Here is a 21,548-nt window from a genome sequence, read left to right as displayed (position 1 = left end):
TTCAACCAAATTGGATTATAAATACAACAGCAAAATTTTAATTATCGACTACATCAAGCACGCTGCATTGAAGAGAGTGCATTTGGAATATTGGTCTTACGAATTAGTATACTTCAAAGACCTGTGAATGTGTCTTCCAATGAAGTCCAAATTGTAGTATTAGTCTGTTACCATTTGTTCTAGTTTCTCAGGAAAATCAAGAACACACATAAATGGCTAATGGATCTATAAATATGGAATATGTGGAGTCTGGTCATGTCACATGAGGAACTTGGTGGCAGAATCAGGAGAAGCAGGACAGTGAAGCACTCATTCCTGACATGCAAAATCAGTGAAGGACACTTTTTTTCTTCCTTCAATTTTGAACACCAGGTTCCAAGGCAAACAAATTTCATGTAATACATACAGGGTGGATATAATTAAACTGACAGTGCTCTGAATGGTGCAATGTGGGTTCTGTAGATTGCAGGACACTAAAACACTGTAGGTATGTTCATTAATCAGTGCACTCACAGAGTATGCTGAGAAAGAAAGTTCCGCTTTCTGCCACAAGTTGAAAATATGGTGCTGTAAGCAGTCAGTAAGTGAAATGTTCCATGGTTTGCTGTCAGGATGTTGTTTGCTCTCTGGTGACACCCGTCTATTTATTTTTTGAGGTTACTATTGGTGTAAAGGGTTAAGAAAGTTGAAGTTTTCTGTACAAAATGCCATGGCTATTGAGAAAAAAACCCTGTGCACTGCTGGTAAAGTTGTTTTATCAGAAAGGCAGCAACAATAGTGCTGCACTGCAGGAATATCACCAACAAAAAGAGCTGCTCCATGTCAATAAATGGGCTAAAGAATATGATCAAGAAATTTGAAGAAACAGGTGAGCTAGGTGGTGCAGCCAGGAGAGGGAGACAGCCCATTCTCATGGCAGTTGTTGTTGTTGTTGTTGTTGTTGTTGTTGTAGCTGTAGCTATAGCCAGCTGTGCAACACATGCCTCAAATTCTGCAGCCAGTGCTTCAGCTGTCTCATGGGAATTCTCTATCCCCCACTCAACAGTTAAAAAGATATTGCGGCACATTTTACACTTGTATTCCAACGATATTCAGAATGCACACCAAATGAAGCCCCAAGATAGGCTACAAACCTGTGTATTTGCCCTTTCTTTATTCAGATGCATGGAAATGAATGACATGTGGCTGGGGTATACTCTTTTGTCAGAAGAGGCACATTTTACTCTGCAAAGTGTTGTGAATGCACAGAACTATCACACATGGAGTTCTACTATGCTACACGATGTGTAGGAATATCTATTGCACACAGCTTGTGTCACTGTCCAGTGTGGTTTCACAAGCTCCTCCATTCTCAGTCAGCATTTCTTCGAAGAGATGACAACTGTTAGGTGTATAGTGACACTGGTTGGTTGGTTTGTTGATTAAGCGGACTAAACTGCAAGGTTATCACTCCCTTTTTCCTTACTCAGATCTCGGATTAAAACCATACCCCAAAAGAATCCTATCACCTGAAATCTAAGGAAGGCCGGTTGGCTGATTCAGGGGAGGTGACCAAACAGTGAGGTCATCGGTTCCATCAGATTAGAGAAGGATGGGGAAGGAAGTTGACCATGCCCTGTCAAAGAAATCATCCTGGCATTTGCCTGATGCAATTTTAAGGAAATCATGGAAAACCTAAATCAGGATGGCTGGACGTGGGTTTGAACATTGTCCGCCCAAATGCGAGTCCAGTGTGCTAACCACTGCGCCACCTCGCTAGTTCCCAGGAAGAAACACAATGTGTAGAACTTTGTGTGTAACATCACTGAAATGGAAAACGAAAGTAGAAAGCCAAAACAGGAAACATTAACTAATAGGAAAAATGCAGTAAAAGGTGTTAAAACAATACAGCAGATGGCCTGGGCTGGTTCATCACAAGAATAGAAAAGGCTGAGCCAGCAGCTCTGCAACACACTAAAATCTCCAGACTAAAAACAAAAGGTAAAGGAACACAGACAGTGAAAACATGAACACCACGTTGAACAGACAGTGCCAGATGAAGCAAGAAGTGGTAAAATGTAGGTCGGGCGAGGGCCCAGGTGGCAGCGTGAGGCACCCATCCTTAGATTGAGTGATAACCCCCTCCCACCCCTCAAATAAAACTTAAAACTAGATCAGCTGTTGAGGCATTGTCACCTAACACCTCAGGCAGTGTGATAGGAAGGTTAAAAATCCACTTCAGGGTGGTGAGATTGGGACAGTCCAACAAGATGTGGACTATTGCCAATCAAGAAACTGCAGAAACATTGGGGTGGAGATTACTTGTGCGTCAGCCAAGCAGGACCGATGCGGAGCCGGCAAAGGACTACGGAGTCCTTGCTAGTGGTTCACATAGATGACCTCCACACATTTGTTATCTCCCTTATAGCAAGTAATTTATTGGCATAGTTTAGGTGTGTGTCATTTGGTATTCCAGATCACGAAAACTTTATGCCATAATACCAAACAGAGATCAGTTTCTGGTTGCGCCAATCACCAGAGTTGGTTTATTGGTAGTCTGCTTTGCCAGTCTGTCAGCAAGTTTATTTCCCGGGATTCCAACATGTCCTTGGGTCCAGATGAAGGTCACTGAACATCCACATTGTTCGAGTTCATAAACAGATCCCTGGATAGTCATTATCAAAGGATGGTGAGGGTAGCAGTGGTTGAAAGCTTGCAGGCTGCTTAAGGAGTCACTACAGATGAGGAAAGACTTACCAGTACAGGAGCGGTGTGTGTGTGTGTGTGTGTGTGTGTGTGTGTGTGTGTGTGTGTGTGTGTGGTTGAGGTTTACGGGCGCTAAACAGCATGGTCATCAGCGCCCAAACGCATAAAAACAGGAACACATGCAGTGAAGGGACTAAGACGAACAGCAAACAAGGAGAACGGCTAAAAGACACAGACCTGACGCAGTTCCAAATCCTCACATACGGAGGCAAAACAAGAGGAGAAGGAACACACTAAAAGGAAAGGAAATACAAGGAAAAGAGAACAGAAACTGAAGGGAAACAAGGAGGTAATCGTGAGTGGCTTACCTAAACCCTGGGTGAGCCAGTCACCCAGCAGCACATTAAAACCCTCTCCCTAAAATCTGAGGCAACAAATTGGACAGGACACAAAACTGTAAGACCTTAACTACAGTCGTTGCATCATCTTGCAAAATAGAGGGCAAATCTGGTGGTAGAGAAACCACCGCCCTCTGGTCAGAGAATAAAAGACAGTCAAGTAAAATGTGGTGGACAGTAATCTGGACGCCACAAGCACTGCAGATTGGGGGGTCCTCCCGTCGGAGTAAAAAACCATGCGTTAAGGGACTATGCCCGATGCGGAGGCGAGTGAGGAGAACCTCATCCCGCCTGCATGACTGGTAGGACGTATGCCATGGCCGCGTGGTGGCCTTGACCAGACGCAGCTTATTTTCACCGACTGCCAGCCACTCCTCTTCCCACTGACGCATAACGCGAAAACGCAGGAGGGAGGTAACAGCATGGAGGGGGACGGCACATTCAACAACGTGAGGGAGGGAACATGCATCTTTGGCAGCCACATCCGCCAGTTCGTTTCCCCTAATACCCATGTGCCCCGGCATCCTGCAGAAGGAAACCTCCTTCCCCTGCCGTTGCAGGAGGAGTAGGGCATCATGGATGTTCTGGACGACCGTATCCGCTGGGTACAAGTGTTGCATGGTCTGAAGGGCACTCAGGGAGTCAGAACAGATGAGGAACTTAAGACTGGGAACACATCTCATCTGCTCCAATGCCCGCAAGATCGCAAACAATTCGGCATCAAAGATGGTAAACGCCGCAGGAAGCCGTAACTTGACGACTCGAGCAGGGAAAACAACAGCACAACCAACAGAGTCCCCCTGTTTAGAGCCATCCGTAAATACTGGTACATGGTCGGGATGCTGGTTTAAAATATCATAAAATAAGGAGGTAAAAACAAATGCAGGAGTGCAGCTCCTCCAGTACTCTGACAAGTCTAAAAGGACACTGGGCCTCTGGAGCAACCAGGGAGGCAGGCGAGTAAAACCTTGTCGTTGGGGGGCCACACGCTCCACACCAAGGGACTCAAGCAAATGCTTGGCACGAATTCCAAATGGTCTCATTGCCCTGGGACGACTGGAAAAGAGACGTTCCATAGGCGGTCGGGCAACGGTAGGGTATGCAGGGGAGGTAGGACAGGCAAGGAATTGACACACCTGTCGCACCATGAGGAGTTTCCGCCGGATGGCGAGCGGCGGTTCCCCTGCCTCAGCACACAGGCTGGGGATGGGACTGGTACGCAAGGCACCAGTGGCCAGCCTGATACCCTCATGGTGTACTGCGTCAAGAATCTTCAGATACGAAGGCCTTGCTGACCCATACATGGTGCAACCATAGTCAAGACGCGATCGGACGAAAGCCCTATAAAACTGCAGCAGACGCGCCCAATCTGCTCCCCAGGACCGATGCTTCAGACACTTCAAAATATTCAGTGCCTTCAGGGCCCGCACCTTGAGGTCTTTAAGGTGAGGCAACCACGACAACTTGGAATCAAAAGTGAGGCCCAGGAACCGCACAGTGTCGCTAAAAGGAAGAATGGTGTCCCTCAGACGCAATTCAGGGGAGGTAAAAAGACTTCGAGAACGATTAAAATGAACACACACACATTTGTCTGCAGAAAAGGTAAAACCCGTCTTCGCAGTCCATGCCTCTAATCGCTGTATCGTAAGCTGCAACTGCCGACTAGCAGTGACAAGACTGGAGGAAGAACAGAAAACAGCAAAATCGTCCACAAACAAGGAGCATTGGGCAGGACTCCGGATAGTGGACGTGATACTGTTAATAGCGACGGCAAAGAGGGTGACACTTAAAATGCTTCCCTGAGGAACACCATTCTCCTGCACATACAAATCAGATAGCACATTACCAACCCTATATCGAAAGAGGCGGTGGGAAAGAAAGGACCGAATGAAGATGGGGAGACGGTCACGAAAGCCCCACTCATGGAGTTGATTGAGGATATGGTGGCACCAAGTAGTGTCATACGCCTTATGAATGTCAAAGAATACACCTAGACAATGCTGGTTACGTAGGAAGGCCTGCTGTATGGCCGCCTCAAGCAGGGTCAAGTTGTCTATAGTTGAACGACATCTCCAAAAGCCACACTGAGAGGGGCTAAGGAGCTGCCTGGACTCGAGCAGCCAAACCAGACAACGGTTGACCATGCGCTCCAACTTCTTCCTGACACAGCTCGTCAAAGCAATACTTCAATAACTACTGGGATGCGTGCGGTCCTTCCCCAGTTTGAGAAGGGGAATCAAAATCGCCTCCCTCCACGAGTCAGGGTACGTGCCGGATAACCATATCATATTAAAACAATTCAGGAGAACTTCTTTGGATGGCAGCAACAAGTGCTGCAGCATGCTGTACCGGATTTGATCATGACCAGGTGCAGTATCATGAGCCACAGACAGTGCCAAATCCAGTTCCCACATTGTGAAGGGGCAGTTGTAGGGTTCAGAATTTGGAGACCGGAAGTCCAAGTGACCCCTCTTAATGGCAGTGTGGTAGCGACAGAAATCTGGACCACAGTTAATAGTGGCGGTAGATTCCGCAAAATGCATGGCCAGTGTCTGGGCAACGTCTCTCGGCGCCGTGAGGAGACATCCCTGATGCAGCAATGCCGTGACAGGTAGTTGGCTGCGTTTCCCGGAAATCCTCCTGATGGCTTCCCATACTTTCGTAGAATTAGTGGAGCGGGAGATGGAGTTCAAGAACGATTGCCATGACCGTCGTTTGCTCTCTTTAATCACTCGCCGCGCTTTGGCCCTTGCCACCCAAAAGGCTGCAAGATTCATGCATCTCATAGGCGCGGAGCACACTGGAAGATTGAGGTTTTTTTTTATAGAGGTTGGCCTTCCTCGCAATCCAGGCAGTCAAGCTAAGATTACCATTCCCCGCAGCACACAACATTCCACCGCCACGCCATACGGTGGTCGCTGAAGCATGTCCGGGGGTTACGGTGACAGGAGACTGGCGGCGCTGACCAGTCCCCAGCTCAGGACCCCGGGGTCGCCAAGCCCGTACTCAGCAAATGAATGCTGAGCCCCTGGGGGCTACAGGAGTGGATATGCTCAAGAGCGTGAGAAAAGGCTACAACCCTACAATGAAAATAGTGCAGCCATCTGGTAAAGAGTACTGTTCAGTTACGTCCAGCTTGAGCACAAGAGAAGCCAGCCTAACCACCTACCATCAAGCCATCAGTGTACGCTATTTCTGATCTCTGAAATGCACCAAGAATAGAGAAAAATTGGTGGCAGAGGACATCAGGATGAACCGAGTCTTTTGAGCCTTGTAATAGCTCTAGATGAAGCTGTAGTTGAGGTACACACCATGGAGGTGTACGTTAGTGAACCTGGAGAAGAGGTGGTAGAGGGAAAGACTTAGCTTCAATGAGAAGGGACCAGATACACACTGCAGTAGGGTATTTACTGCTTTCTGGAAATGGTCTTCAACGATTAATTGTGTCATGTTATGCTCCTAACTTGCTTTTTCCCTCTTGAAATTCAGTATTATTTTATAAAAATGGACATGAAATTCAAATAATTTGAAAGTCCACTAAAATGCTCCATCCAAGTCAAGTGATGCCAGTGACGTCAATAGTTAACTCAGTACTCCTACTGTCATAATGCTAATTCACAGTGATGTCTTGTTTTGGCGTTTACAAATTGTGCACAGTGTACACATTTAGAAAAACTCCTAAAAAGTTGTTTTCGAGTGTTCCAGAGAATAAGATGTGCAAGATGTGGTTGCACTCTACCAGCAAATTGTCATCATGTCAATGCACAAGTTCACTAACTTAACTAAAAATGTGTAGCACTGTGAATTAACATTAATTTACCTCTGAGACACATTCTCCTACTGTTACAATGATGGACTGCGTCATTCAACGAAATTAAACATCTAGTGAAAACTGTCATTTTACCCAGCTACACCTCAATTATTCAGTAGTTCATTTGTTACAGCAGTAGACAGTCAAATTTTATAACACGATGTCCGAAGATCGCTGGTTCGAATCTAATGTGAAAGAACATTTTTTAACTTATTTGTAGTATGACTCTACTGCCTTCCCATGTGAAAACCAAATTACAATTATAAAACTTCACCACACTGATCAGAATTAGATTATTATTGTGTGTTCCTTGCTGTTTACATGCACTTACATTTGCATTCAATGCTGTTCACAGGTCATGTCCAAGAAGAGATTTTCTAGTTAGTGTGACCACACACTTTTCACTTTATTAGAAACAATGTTTTTATCTTCATACTGTCCAGCTAGGATCCTTACTGTTTAAACTTTTGCAGTTACATCATCTTACATAAAGATGAAGTAAGTCTGCTTCAGATGCTAAAGTTAGTTTACATTCATTAACATCACAGCCCTTACGTTTGTGTCAAGAAAAAGACAGCTACATAGGGAACTAAAACATAATAAAAGTCCTGATTTTGTTACCAGTGTAAAAGATTACAAAAATATTTTTTAAAAAAGTTGTAAAGGCAGCCAAAGAACTGGCAAATAATAGATTTATATTGGATAGTGAAACCATTTAATTGATAGTGAAACCATTTAATTGATGAAAGGAGAAAATATAAAAATGCAGTAAATGAAGCAGGCAAAAAGGAATACAAACTTCTCAAAAATGAGATCGACAGGAAGTGCAAAATGGCTAAGCAGGGATGGCTACAGCACAAATGTAAGGATGTAGTGGCTTATCTCACTAGGGGTAAGATAGATACTGCCTACAGGAAAATTAAAGAGACCTTTGGAGATAGGAGAACTACTTGTGTGAACATCAAGAGCTCAGACGGAAACCCAGTTCTAAGCAAAGAAGGGAAAGCAGAAAGGTGGAAGGAGTGTATAGAGGGTGTATACAAGGGCGATGTACTTGAGGACAATATTATGGAAATGGAAGAGGATGTAGATGAAGATGAAATGGGAGATACGATACTGCGTGAAGAGTTTGACAGAGCACTGAAAGACCTGAGTCGAAACAAGGCCCCCGGAGTAGACAACATTCCATTGGAACTACTGGCGGCCTTGGGAGAGCCAGTCCTGACAAAACTCTACCATCTGGTGAGCAAGATGTATGAAACAGGCGAAATACCCTCAGACTTCAAGAAGAATATAATAATTACAATCCCAAAGAAAGCAGGTGTTGGCAGATGTGAAAATTACCGAACAATCAGTTTAATAAGCCATAGCTGCAAAATACTAACACGAATTCTTTACAGACGAATGGAAAAACTAGTAGAAGCCGACCTCGGGGAAGATCAGTTTGGATTCCGTAGAAATACTGGAACACATGAGGCAATACTGACCTTACGACTTATCTTAGAAGAAAGATTAAGGAAAGGCAAACCTACGTTTCTAGCATTTGTAGACTTAGAGAAAGCTTTTGATAATGTTGACTGGAATACTCTCTTTCAAATTCTAAAGGTGGCGGTGGTAAAATACAGGGAGTGAAAGGCTATTTACAATTTGTACAGAAACCAGATGGCAGTTATAAGAGTTGAGGGACATGAAAGGGAAGCAGCGGTTGGGAAGGGAGTAAGACAGAGTTGTAGCCTCTCCCCGATGTTATTCAATCTGTATATTGAGCAAGCAATGAAGGAAACAAAAGAAAAATTCGGAGTAGGTATGAAAATCCATGGAGAAGAAATAAAAACTTTGAGGATCACCAATTTAGTATTGGAGGGCAGCGTGGAGGGTAAAAATCGTAGAGGGAGACCAAGAGATGAATACACTAAGCAGATTCAGAAGGATGTAGGTTGCAGTAGGTATTGGGAGATGAAGCAGCTTCCACAGGATAGAGTAGCATGGAGAGCTGCATCAAACCAGTCTCAGGACTGAAGACCATAACAACAACAACAGTGAAACCAAATTGAAGGAGTTACGGTCAGTGATCAAAGCTGAAACAGGTGCCACATGTAGAGGCCACAATATTTCTGAAATCAAGATAGAGGATAAAACTATTGTAAATCCTGCTCAAATTTCCGAATTGTTTAATGAATTCTTTATAAATGTAAACAAATCTAATGTCAATGTAGCAGAGTAACAGTAAACTTCTTCAACTGTGAGCAACTTGACGGTCAATTTTTCAGTACCTTTACAAAAACTACAGTAAAAGATAAGTAAAAGATATAGAAAATGTGATACTATCACTAAAAAGTAAAACATCAGCAGGATGGGATGGGATACCATCAAAAGTGTTAAAAACAGTCTCTAAAATAATTGCGCAGCAACTAACTAAAAAAGTTAACCAGTCCCTTCTAGAAGATTATTTTCCAGGAACACTGAAGTACGCAGTAGTTAAGCCCCTATTCAAAAAAAGGCACAAAAGAACTCATGGGAAACTATCGTCCAGCCTCTTTTCTTCCATCACTGTCAAAAATATTTGAGAAGGTAGTCACCATACAAATTCAAAATTTCATAGAAAAATTTAAAATAATTTCAAAAAATCAGTATAGATTTCAAAAAGGCAAAACCACAATATCTGCTATAAATAATTTTGTTGATAAAATTAGCTCGTTTCTAGACAACTCACTGCATGGCACAGGAATTTTTTGTGACCTATCAAAGGCCTTTGATAGTGTGAATCACTCCTTGCTACTTTGTAAACTGGAAAAGTATGTAATTAGGGGCACAGTATTAGAATGGTTTAAATCCTATCTAACTAACCAAAGACAAAGAGTGGTTATAACATCAGAGAAAGGAACTTATACTTCAGAATGGAAAACCATTTCACAAGGAGTACCCCAAGGTTCTGTCTTTAGGTCCCATTCTGTTTTTGTTGTACGTAAATGATCTGCCACTTAATATTGAGTGACACTCAGTTTTATTTGCAGATGACACATCTTTAATCATTGAAAGTAACATTACAGATCAAACTCCACAAACTGTATTAAATACTCTAGAAAACTTAGATACCTGGTTTGATTTAAATAGGTTAAAATTAAACACGGAAAAGACTCAGTCAATGCAATTTAAAACAAAACAAGCAAAATTAATGTTATTCAGGTCAGTCACAGAAACCAGGATTTGCAGGAAGCTATCTGTGTGAAATTCCTAGGAATGCAACTAGATAAAAATCAATCATGGGGGTCACAAATACAGTACCCTGCAAATAAATTAAATAGCCTAGCATATGCGATGAAAATATTGTACAATGCTACCAGTATGGGCATAAGAAAACTAGTATATCACAGCTACTTTGAGTCAGTAATAAGGAATGGAATAGTATTTTGGGGTACCTCAAACCATATGTGTCAAATACTAAAACTTCAGAAAGCCGTCATTAGAAATATGTAAAATGTAGCGCGAAGAAAATCATGTCGCCCACTACTAAAAAATCTGAGTATACTAAGTGGTCCCTCACTATACATATATAAGTTGATTATCTTTGTACACAATAACCCTCATTTATTTGAAGCAAATCATTTTCAACATGATTACAACACCAGAAATCAAAATAATTTTATGCTGTCCACCCACTGTTTAAAACTTAATGCTCAAACTCCACATTATATGGGTATGAAAATTTATAACAAAGTGAAAGGAAGAGAACTGCTCAGCATAAATTTAGAAACAATGAAAAAATCCATATATGAGAAACTAGTGCAGAAATGTTACTATTCAGTAGAAGAATTCATAAATGACAACCTGAAAATTTGAGCAGGAGAGAGCAAATACTTAGGACTGATAATCTTAAAAGATTGTTACTTTTGAAGAAAAATTATTAACTGCTTAATTAAGTAATTATTCAGTATTGTATGTTATATTACTGATATTGTAGGGAAAATTGTAAACCAGTTTTTGTGTTTTGACGAGTCTCCTGTACTTTTAAGTCAGGGGCTTGAAATTGTATGTAATGAGACAATAAACTTCTACTTCTACCTGCACACTGTACATGCTTTATATCTCTCCATATAATCTCATCGTCCCATACCTCTTTGTGCTCTGGACATATGTCGTATCTCCACTACTAGCAAAGCTTCCCAAAAAGTGAATTGTTTGTTTGCAAAGTAAATACATTTATCCTTTGTTGTCCAAACTAAGACTAATTTAAAGCTATATATCAGCATTCACAAAATTCCTTTCATTACTCAAAAGTTGCAATTGCAAAAGTACGTATAAAGCTCGCAACTTCGGCTAATGCTCCTTCACACACATATAGCTTCATATTTCTCCTAGCCTGTGATGTTACCAGAGCATCAGCCACTGACAGAGCATTTTTAATCATGTGATCAGATCCTGATGCTTAATGATTTTTAAGCTTTAATTAAATAAAAATAACAGCTATTTTGTGAGAATATTTACCATAAATGCTATTTATATGTTATAATGAATCAGAATAACAACAATCTGAACCATATTTTTAACATAGGAAAATAGCCTATTGGAGTCCCCGATCTGGGTCACCACTGTGGGAGATGGATCGCCATGTTAGAGAAAAGGAGACAGTGATTTGGATGCTTAGGAAAGCTGTGAATGTGTGCAGTATAACTGGCAAGCAATTGTTGTCATAGGATTTGCCATGGAGGAACTGCAGATTCCATGAGCAGGCTGTTCACAGGTCTCTTTTGGAAAACTCCTGGTGTATATGGTCAACCATCCGCAATGCTGAGGGTGATGCTGAACCATATGCCATGCCCCCATAGCCAGGATGGGACTGTTCAGTGGCTTTGTACAGCTGCAACAGTGTAGGGCAATCTGCAACCCAGTCGGGGTAACTCAGACAATGAAGAATATTAAGATGCTGAAAGCACTTATGCTTAAGAGATGAAGATGGGGATGCCAAGTTAAGCAGGCTTTGAAAACCAGTCCTAAAAAGCATTAAGAGTCCACTACAGTAAGGAGAGAGTCATCAAGATAAATTTGTGGGTGCAGGTGAACTGTACAATGGCAAAAGAAGTGCATGACCCAAGTCTTGGCATCTGTAAACTGAAAGCCGTGGGTGACAGTCCATGATTGAACCTTCCATATGGTTCCTTGCAGTTGACATTCAGCCACACCTATAGTAGATGAGCAAAAGGAAATGCAAAAGTTGTCAACATATAAGGAGTTTGCTACTGAGGACCCCACAGCTTCTGCAAGACCGTTAATGGCCAATAAAAGGAGAGGGATGCTCAGTACAAAATCCTGTGAGACGCCATTGTCTTGGATATGGTGGGAACTGTGTGAAGCACGGACTCGAACTCTGGAGGTGAGGAGTGACAACAAGTTCTGTATAAAAATTGGGGGTGGGCCCCATAGACTGCACTCGTGTAATATAATGACGATGTGGTGTCGCCAAGTGGTGTCATAGGCATTCATCAGGTCAGAAAAGATGTCAATAAGTTGATGACGGCAAGAAAAGACCACTCAGATCGCAGACTCCAGGTTTACCAAGTTGTGAATGGTGGAGTGTTCATGGCAACAATTGCTCTTGGACAGAACCAGAAGACTCAACACTCAAGGAGCTGAGACAACACAACTGCCAGCTCACAATATGTTCGAGCGACTTGCACACAACTGCCGTCACTTCAGATGCAGTTGAAGATGACAAGGATGTGGCATTGATAATCTGCTTAATCATTTGGTGATGGATGCAGTCTGGCCCAGAGGTTGTGTCGGGACATTGTGCAAGGGCACTAAGAAATTCCCAATCACTGAATGGAACATTATATGACTGAGGGTGGCGTGTAGCAGAAGACAGGTGTTGTCATTCCACCTGCTGTTTTAGGGAACAAAAGGCAGGGTGGTAATTCTCAGACACAGAGGTTCAAGCATAATGCTCAGCAAAATGCTCTGTGATTGTGTCCGGTTGGTATATACAGCTCCGTGTGTGGAAATCCCAGGTATACCTCCAGGGTTCTGATATCTGTAAAGTCATCTGGTCTTAGTCCAAACATGGGAAGGAGATGTTCGTGTTCCAGTGGTGGAGATGTACCATTTCCCCAACAGTCCTGCTTCTGTGTTTTAATTAGTTGACAGACTCAGGCACAGTGCTGTTTGAAGGCAATCAGGTGCTCCATCGATGCGTGCCGATTATGACACTGGAGTGCCCACCTATGATCTTTAATGGCCACAGTGATTTCCAGTGACCACCAAGGCACTGTCTTCTGCCGGCGGAAACCTGAAGAACAATGCCAATTCAGCTGCAGAAACAATGGTTGTAGTTACATTTTGGATCACCACATCAGTGTTACCATGAAACAGAGATCCAATAGCGGTGGCAGAGGCAAAAGCATCCCAGTTAGCCCTGGTAAGAGCTCACCTGGGCAAGCATCCAGGTGAGACACACCGGAAGAGGGAAAGGAAGAGCGAAAAGTGGCCACAAGTGGGAAAGGAAGGGCAGAAGGTGGTCACTGCCATGCAAGTCGTCATGAGCTCTCCAGTGTATAAATGGTAGAAGGCTAGGACTGCAAACTGAGACATCAATGGTCGAATATGTGCCCTGTGCAACACTGAAATAAATATGGGCACCTGTATTTAGGAGGCAAAGGTTGGGTTGAGTTAGTGGATTCTTGACATTTTTACCATGGCCAGTAATCTCAGTTCTACCCCAAAAAGAGTTATAGATGTTGAAATCACCTAAAAGTAGAAAAGGTGGGGGGATTTGAAAAATTAGTAAAGCCAATACATTTTCTGGTACTTTACCATCTGGAGGAGGGTAGATGTTGCAAATGGTAATTTCCCGTGCTGTCCTCACCCTGACAGCAAGTTGTATGAAGGGACACAGGTACACTCCAGACAGAGGTCAAGGACATATACACATACTCCACCTGACAGTCACTGTGATTTTTGTAACACCTCCAATAGCCACAAAGAGTAGCACTCTGCATTGCTGGAAACAGGTTTCTTGAAGGGCAGCGCAGAAATCAGGTGTAATGCTCAAGAGTTGTAATGCTCAGCTAGGTGGGGGGGAAAAAACCACCACATTTCCACTTGAGGATGACACTTTCTCGAACCAAGGAGACAGTTTATGCCTCAGGTCATCTGTGGCCACCAGTTGAGTGCTTGTATCCATTACCATTAATTCTGAGGCGTCGGTGAGATTGACGTCCTTGTGGAATGCTAGAATCTCCACCTCATCCTCACACATGGAAACTGTAGGTGGGGACCACCAGAGTCTCTCATTTCGTAACAGTCTTCTTCTTCATCTGTTTGCTCTTTTGCTGCTCTTTATGGGCTCGCTGGGAGGGCTTCTCTGAAGTGGATTCAGAAACAGATGAAGAGCGTGAAGCTCTTTGACCAGCAGCTTGTGGCCCCTTCAGCCACTGGCTGGTGTCCACTTTGGAATTGATGGAGACCTTGGAATGTCGAGTCCCAAGGGACCCCGTCCATGCGAGAGGAGTTGGAAAGGCTGTTTCTTCTCTGGCGGCGGCAGGGGGGAGGGGGGGGGGGGGACCGATGTCATCGGCATTTGGGGGGGGGGGGGGGTCACTGCCCCCACAGAAGGTGTTTCGGGAGCAATGGAAGAAGAAATGCCTCCAACCACCAAGGGGGGGGGGGGGGTGGTATGTAGTTGGGCAGCCCTGAGGGCCCACTGTAGGAGGCATAGATGAAGGGTCTACAGTCGCCAGTGAGGACGACATCACTATAGCTGCAACATAGGACAATATCAATTGAATGGGGTTCAACCGGTCATACTTCTTTTTAGCCTTTTGGTAAGTCAGCCTGTCCAGGGCCTTTATTCCATAATTTTCCTCTCATTTTGAAGAGCCATGCAACCTGGTGAGCAGGGGGAGTGATGCTCTCCACAGTTGACACAGGTTAGAAGAGGGGCACATGAAGTATTCAGATGTGATGTATGCCTGCAATCTCTGCATGTGGCACCGGAATTGCACCAGAAAAACATGTTCCTGAATTTCCAGCACTTGAAGCACCACATAGAGGGAGGGATGTATGGTTTGACATCACTATACCATCACCTTGGCTTTTTCAGGTAACAAATCACCCTCAAAGGCCAAGATGGCAGCACCAGTAGCTGTCCTATCTTTTGGTCCCCTATAGATGTGCTGGACCAAGTGAACAGCCCATCATTCTAAATTGGTGCATAGCTCATCATCGGACTGCAATAGGAGGTCTTGATGAAAAATAATGCCCTGAACCATGTTTGGGCTTTTATGGGGAGTGACTGAAATGGAAATATCACCAGCTGGGGGTGCTGTCTTAATCAAAACTGATGCATATCTCATTTCGGACAGTGCCACCACTTTCCCAAACTTATCCTCTAGGTTTTCAACAAAAAATACAGGCTTCGTAGCCAGAAAGGAGTCCCTGTTGGTTCTGCAAACTAAGTACGGAGGCGAATATGGCTCTCTTGTTTCTGTAGCCCTATGTACCCTGGTAGTTAGGGAGGGGAATTATTTGGAGTCATACTTTTTGGTGCTGAAATCTAGCCTTCCTTTCTTAGAGACTGCTGGGGCCATTCAGCTACCAGCAAAAGATGACTTGGTCTGCTTTACTGTGAGTCATTCACCCTGGTGCCACCCACTCTGCCACTTCGACCAGGAGCTCTCCCCAAGGGTGCCACCCAGCCACAGCAATGGCCACCTGGCAGGATGGCTGTTGCCAGGAGTCCCAAAGCCCCAGGCATCTACTCCTTGGTGGCATCTGTTGGAAGTTTGCAGCTCAGGCATCAGCAGTGAAATCCCTGTGTTGCCAGGGGGCTACAAACAAGATGGTACATGACCTCCCCCCCCCCAAGAAATGTTGTGCTGGAAGTTGGGTGCAAAATGATCCAGTATTATCGTGGGTGCACCCCATAAGACAGCCTTGCCCAAAAAGCTGGATGACAGGTGTAATTACATTTCCATTACAATAATTGGTGCAGAAGGTCTCAGCTTAGAACCGATATATAATGCACCACATAAGGCGTCCTTCCCCAAATGGCCCGCACTTCTGTAGCATTTTGAAAGGTGGAGATCCAACCCTAAAAGGGGACCATAATACTTAAGGCCAAAAAGTAGGAGACTCCTTTCAGTAACTCTTACGACAGGCAGGAATACCTTGGGCCTGTTCTAGCCCCCAAACCAGCAGGGGGTACAGTGGCATTTGCATGTGACATCTGCTCCCTGTTAAACACGCGATTCCAGCTTTGCAAGGACACAATTGTGGCCACACCACTATTTTCATACGAGGTTGGGCGACACCACATGTCGCTTGCCAGGTGAAACATTTACTTAGAGAAACTTTTGGTAATGACCAATTTACCCTTAGGCAATTTGAAGATGTGTGCGCCCTACCAGATCCCCCGACATAAATTCTGGTTTTAATGATATCTGTTGAAGCACAACATATGGCACCATGTTGCTCTGGTTACACTAGACCTGTTGCAAGCAACTGGCGACCATGTCGTGTTACAGATGCTGAATATTGCTGAGCTAGGAGACCATATTAAACAAATGTCGTAACAACTGATCATATCCTAATTAACATGCCAGAACCACCGTTATCATGTGTCTGACTGTTGTCCTCCTTTTCCTACATCCACACCACATTCTGATTGCTTACAGCACCATATTTTCGGCTGGTAGCAGAAAGTGGAACTATAATTTTTTCAGCATAGTTCATGAGCACACTGATTTACGAACAAACCTATGAGGTTTCAGCATACTACGATGTATACAGCCCACAATGTAGCACTTCTAACACCTTCAGTCTAATTACAACCATATGGTATAACGTATGTAATGGGGTACATGCTGTTACTTTGGTGATAAAATGTATAAATACTAATGTATAGAATAATATAAGAAATAAAATTGATATAAAACTATTTACAATGCTTTGCTTAAGTACAACCACATCACACCTCTCTCAATCCTCTGCTGCCTCTCATCCATATGGTTTTATGTTAATGGAAATTACTGAATTAAAAGGGATTTCTTGTTCTTGCAAAAAGTTCACGGCATTGAATTACCAAAGTGTTGGCTCCAGTAACTTGGTAGCAGAAGCTCTGCATGTCATTACACTTTTAATCCTTTTTCAGTTCTTTCCAATGATTCATCCACAATGAATTGAACTTCTTTACTAACTGAATCTATACTTGTTTGATTCTACACACCACAAGGTTGACAAACCCTATTTACTGCCAATAATTCTAAAATGAACACGTGTTCCACTAATTTTTAAGCCACTTCCACAATTCAGTTTATGCTATTGTACAAATTGCATAAAATAAACAGTTTATCATATGAAACTGAGTGACAAACATATACAATATTAGCCAGGGAATATATGGTTCAGCATTCTGTGGAATAAAAATCTAAGTTCAGTAGCTTGTTCAATATATTGCATGACCTCCAATTTTATCCATAGACAGTCAATAATATTGCACAGTATGGAATGCTGTGTAATATTAAGGATAGTGTGGGGGCTTCTTAAAAATAACATATGAATTTCACATCATCTCCAATGCTTGTTGACAGGTAAGCAGTATGCTTTGATGTATAGAATTACAATTGTTGTTGTTGTTGTGGTCTTCAGTAATGAGACTGGTTTGATGCAGCTCTCCATGCTACTCTATCCTGTGCAAGCTTCTTCATCTCCCAGTACTTACTGCAGCCTACATCCTTCTGAATCTGCTTAGTGTATTCCTCTCTTGGTCTCCCTCTATGACTTTTACCCTCCACACTGCCCTCCAATGCTAAATTTGTGATCCCCTGATGCCTCAGAACATGTCTTACCAACCGATCCCTTCTTCTAGTCAAGCTGTGCCACAAGCTCCTCTTCTCTTCAATACCTGCTCATTAGTTATGTGATCTGCCCATCTAATCTTCAGCATTCTTCTGTAGCACCACATTTCGAAAGCTTCTATTCTCTTCTTGTCTAAACTATTTATCGTCCATGTTTCACTTCCATACATGGCTACACTCCATACAAATACTTTCAGAAACGACTTCCTGACATTTAAATCTACACTTGATGTTAACAAATTTTTCTTCTTCAGAAACGCTTTCCTTGCCATTGCCAGTCTACATTTTATATCCTCTCTACTTCGACCATCATCAGTGATTTTGCTCCCCAAATAGCAAAACTCCTTTACTACTTTAAGTGTGTCATTTCCTAATCTAATTCCTGCAGCATCACCCAACTTAATTCAACTACATTCCATTATCCTTGTTTTACTTTTGTTGATGTTCATCTTATGCCCTCCTTTCAAGACACTGTCCATTCCGTTCAACTACTATTCCAAGTACTTTGCTGTCTCTGACAGAATTGCAATGTCATCGGCTACCCTCAAAGTTTTTATTTCTTCTCCATGGATTTTAATACCTACTCTGACCTTTCCTTTTGTTTCCTTTATTGCTTGCTCAATATACAGATTGAATAACATCAGGGATAGGCTACAACCCTGTCTCACTCCCTTCCCAACCACTGCTTCCCTTTCATACCCCTCGACTCTTATAATTGCCATCTGCCTCCTGTACAAATTGTAAATAGCCTTTCGCTCCCTGTATTTTACCCCTGCCACCTTCAGAATTTGAAAGAGACTATTCCAGTCAACATTGTCAAAAGCTTTCTCTAAGTCTACAAATGCTAGAAATGTTGGTTTGCCTTTCCTATATCTTTCTTCTAAGATAAGTCGTAAGGTCACTATTGCCTCATGTGTTCCAACATTTCTACGGAATCCAATCTGATCTTCCCCGTGGTCGGCTTCTACCAGTTTTTCCATTCGTCTGTAAAGAATTCGCGTTAGTATTTTGCAGCTGTGACTTATTAAACTGATAGTTCAGTAATTTTCGCATCTGTCAACACCTGCTTTCTTACAATTAACATTTATAATAAGTAGGCTAGTGTATAGCACAATCCCCTCACCTGTGATATCACAAACATGTCGTTAGTAAGTTGGTCAAAAACTTACATCATATCATACTTCATAACAACAACAATACTTTGTAATATCAATACTTTATATTATCAGATATAATGCAAAAAATAATCTATACTAATACATAAAAGGGGAAATGATGTTAGCAAAGATCTTTAAAAGTTCTTGATCAATTCACTTCAAATTTTTACATGATACTCTAGTAAACATTTGGACAGACACAGTCTATATATCTTTTTAAAAACAACATAGAGGTTTTCTTTTAAAACTGACAGCGAGAAAGAAAATGCTATGCTGCGAAGATGTGCCGCTTCGTTTTTTCTCGCAATAGGTTTCAGCTATAATTGCTGGATATTTAAACCATCAACAAATTGTTTCTTCCAATACACAATTTTAAACAAAAATGGTATACACAGCAATGTGCTATTTTGTTTTCTTCCTCACAGTCAGTTTTAACAGAAAACCTGCATTTGGGAAAGTTATCTTTTTACCTTATCAACTTATTAGAATACTACTTTGCAATCTGATGAATCATCCAAAATTTTGTAATGCTATCTGTTTGCAGATTAAAACTATGTGAAATAATGTCATCGAAGCTTCTATCCTCATAGATCCAGGAGCTGCACATATCTTTCTCATACCAATGATCATAACTGATTTACCCATTCAGTTTAAGCAAATAAAGGTTTCCTTTGCAGGAACAATAAAAAATAGTAAAGTCAGACATTCAAATACACTGAAAATGGTTTGTGATCAGATTGTTTGTGCATGATCAATTTCACAAACAGGTAGTTCAGAAAAACCTGTTCATACTCTTACCACACAGTATCCAAAACTATTGTACATTCTGAAGTTTTGTAATTGCATTGTGTTCAAAAAGTTTAAAAAACCTTAAAAACAATAAAGGCCAAAAACAAGAATGAAGAATTTTCAAATGACTTACATGTACAACAGCCAGGTAATATTTGCAGCGACCCCTGATATTTCGGCGGGAGTACACCCCACCATTTTCAAGGCACAAACTGCAATGGAAAGGCAAAGGCAATGTACAGGCAAATTAAAAATCTCCATTCTTGGAGTAATTCAGCAAAGATAACACACACACACACACACACACACACTAGTGCCACCAAAGATGACCAAAGTCAGAGGTATCGATAGTCTTTGAAAGACAGACTGAACATGCGTTGCACTATCGACCAACTGTACATCAGGTGATTGATGATAATATTGAGTTGACACCTAAGTCTTATGAAGGAAGCACTTCCAACAAGATCAGTTGTATTTTACAGAAATGCGATGTGAAATGCGTTTTCTGACCTCCATTTAAAATTAGAGTGCTTTTGGGTTCTGTTAAGGATGATCTCGGTTTGCATAAGGTATGTGTATATCACATTCCTTGTAGCTGTGGCATGGCATATAATGGTCAGACTATCAGGACCATGGAGGACCAATGTACCGAGCATAAATGACACACATGATTACAGCAGCCAAGTAGATCTGCTACTGCCAAACACTGTTTGGATACTGGTCACCCTATGTTATATAACAATACCGAGATATTGGCATGCACGTCCAGCTATTGGGACAGTGTTATTAAGGAAGCTGTTGAGATTAAATTAGTGAGCAACCTTGTAAACAGGAATGGAGGTTTCTGTTTAAACTCTGCTTGGAATCCTGCTCTCTCCCTTGTCAAGAAAACAGATGGACAGAGTAACTGCTAGTTTGTAGTCTTTCACTATGGTCATCTTTGGTGACACTAGGGTTCAGCTTGTGTGTGTGTGTGTGTGTGTGTGTGTGTGTGTGTGTGTGTGTGTGTGTGTGTGTTTCATCTTTGCTGAATTACTCTAAGAATGGAGGTTTTAAATTTGCCTGTAAATTGCCTTTCTGTTGCAGTTTGTGCCTTGAAAATGGAGGAGTCACTGTAAATATTACCTGGATGAATTCCCCTAAAATGTTTGAAAATTGTATACGCCAGGAGAAACTCGGGTCTCATAAAAATGAAGAAGTCTTTTTCACTCACATTCTGCAACATTTATTATAATTTGACTCCCATAGCTCCAAAGTGGGCCAAAATTTGAGTCCTGACACTATTCCTGCTGATAACCCAGATTAGGATGAATATCCAATTTCCGTACATATTTAGCATGAGTAGTGCATTGCTGGGTTTACCAGTATTGATTATCATGTGAAGTCCAAGTGGAGAAGATAGGTTATTCCACTTAACATACTGACTACAAAGTTTCTGCTGAATGCCACAAAGGCATTAAAACATACCAGAGTAAACATCTGAAACTGGCTGCAATGACCCTGCATTGTTACATATACTCCTTCTACTTAAGAACAACTTAAGTGTACAACGATAAAAATATTGACTCACATTTTTTCCATTCATCATGTGAAACCGTGCCATTGCATCACTTATTGCATAGACACGCACATGGCCCATATGTAATTTTCCAGAAGGATATGGTATCATAGAAAGTACATAACATTTTGGTTTATCACTATTTTCATCAAATACAGGGTTCTTCAATTTATCCTTCCAGTATTCCTCAATGCTATGTTTTATGTCAATGCTGAGGTCTTCATTCTGCAGCATAAATGAGAAAGATAACAGATTAGTAATAAGTTTTCTTTCAGAAAATTCATGACAGTTGGCTGCATT

General features: G+C 42.2%; 2 protein-coding genes across 2 annotated transcripts in view; both read right to left on the bottom strand.

Moving 5' to 3' along the window:
• Nucleotides 1-21,548, bottom strand: part of LOC126088159 (uncharacterized) — a 475,823-nt gene that overhangs the window by 210,814 nt on the left and 243,461 nt on the right. The gene's annotated exons all lie outside the window — the stretch shown is intronic.
• LOC126088152 (leucine--tRNA ligase, mitochondrial) overlaps nucleotides 1-21,548 on the bottom strand; it is a 154,672-nt gene that overhangs the window by 122,273 nt on the left and 10,851 nt on the right. Inside the window, exon 2 of the mRNA XM_049906269.1 lies at nucleotides 21,261-21,473. Coding sequence (XP_049762226.1) covers nucleotides 21,261-21,473 — 213 coding nt within the window. The remainder of the gene's footprint in view (nucleotides 1-21,260; nucleotides 21,474-21,548) is intronic.

The sequence above is a fragment of the Schistocerca cancellata genome, chromosome 6, assembly GCF_023864275.1.
Source record: "Schistocerca cancellata isolate TAMUIC-IGC-003103 chromosome 6, iqSchCanc2.1, whole genome shotgun sequence".
Taxonomy (NCBI): Eukaryota; Metazoa; Arthropoda; class Insecta; order Orthoptera; family Acrididae; genus Schistocerca; species Schistocerca cancellata.
This window is presented reverse-complemented; position numbering and strand designations above follow the sequence as displayed.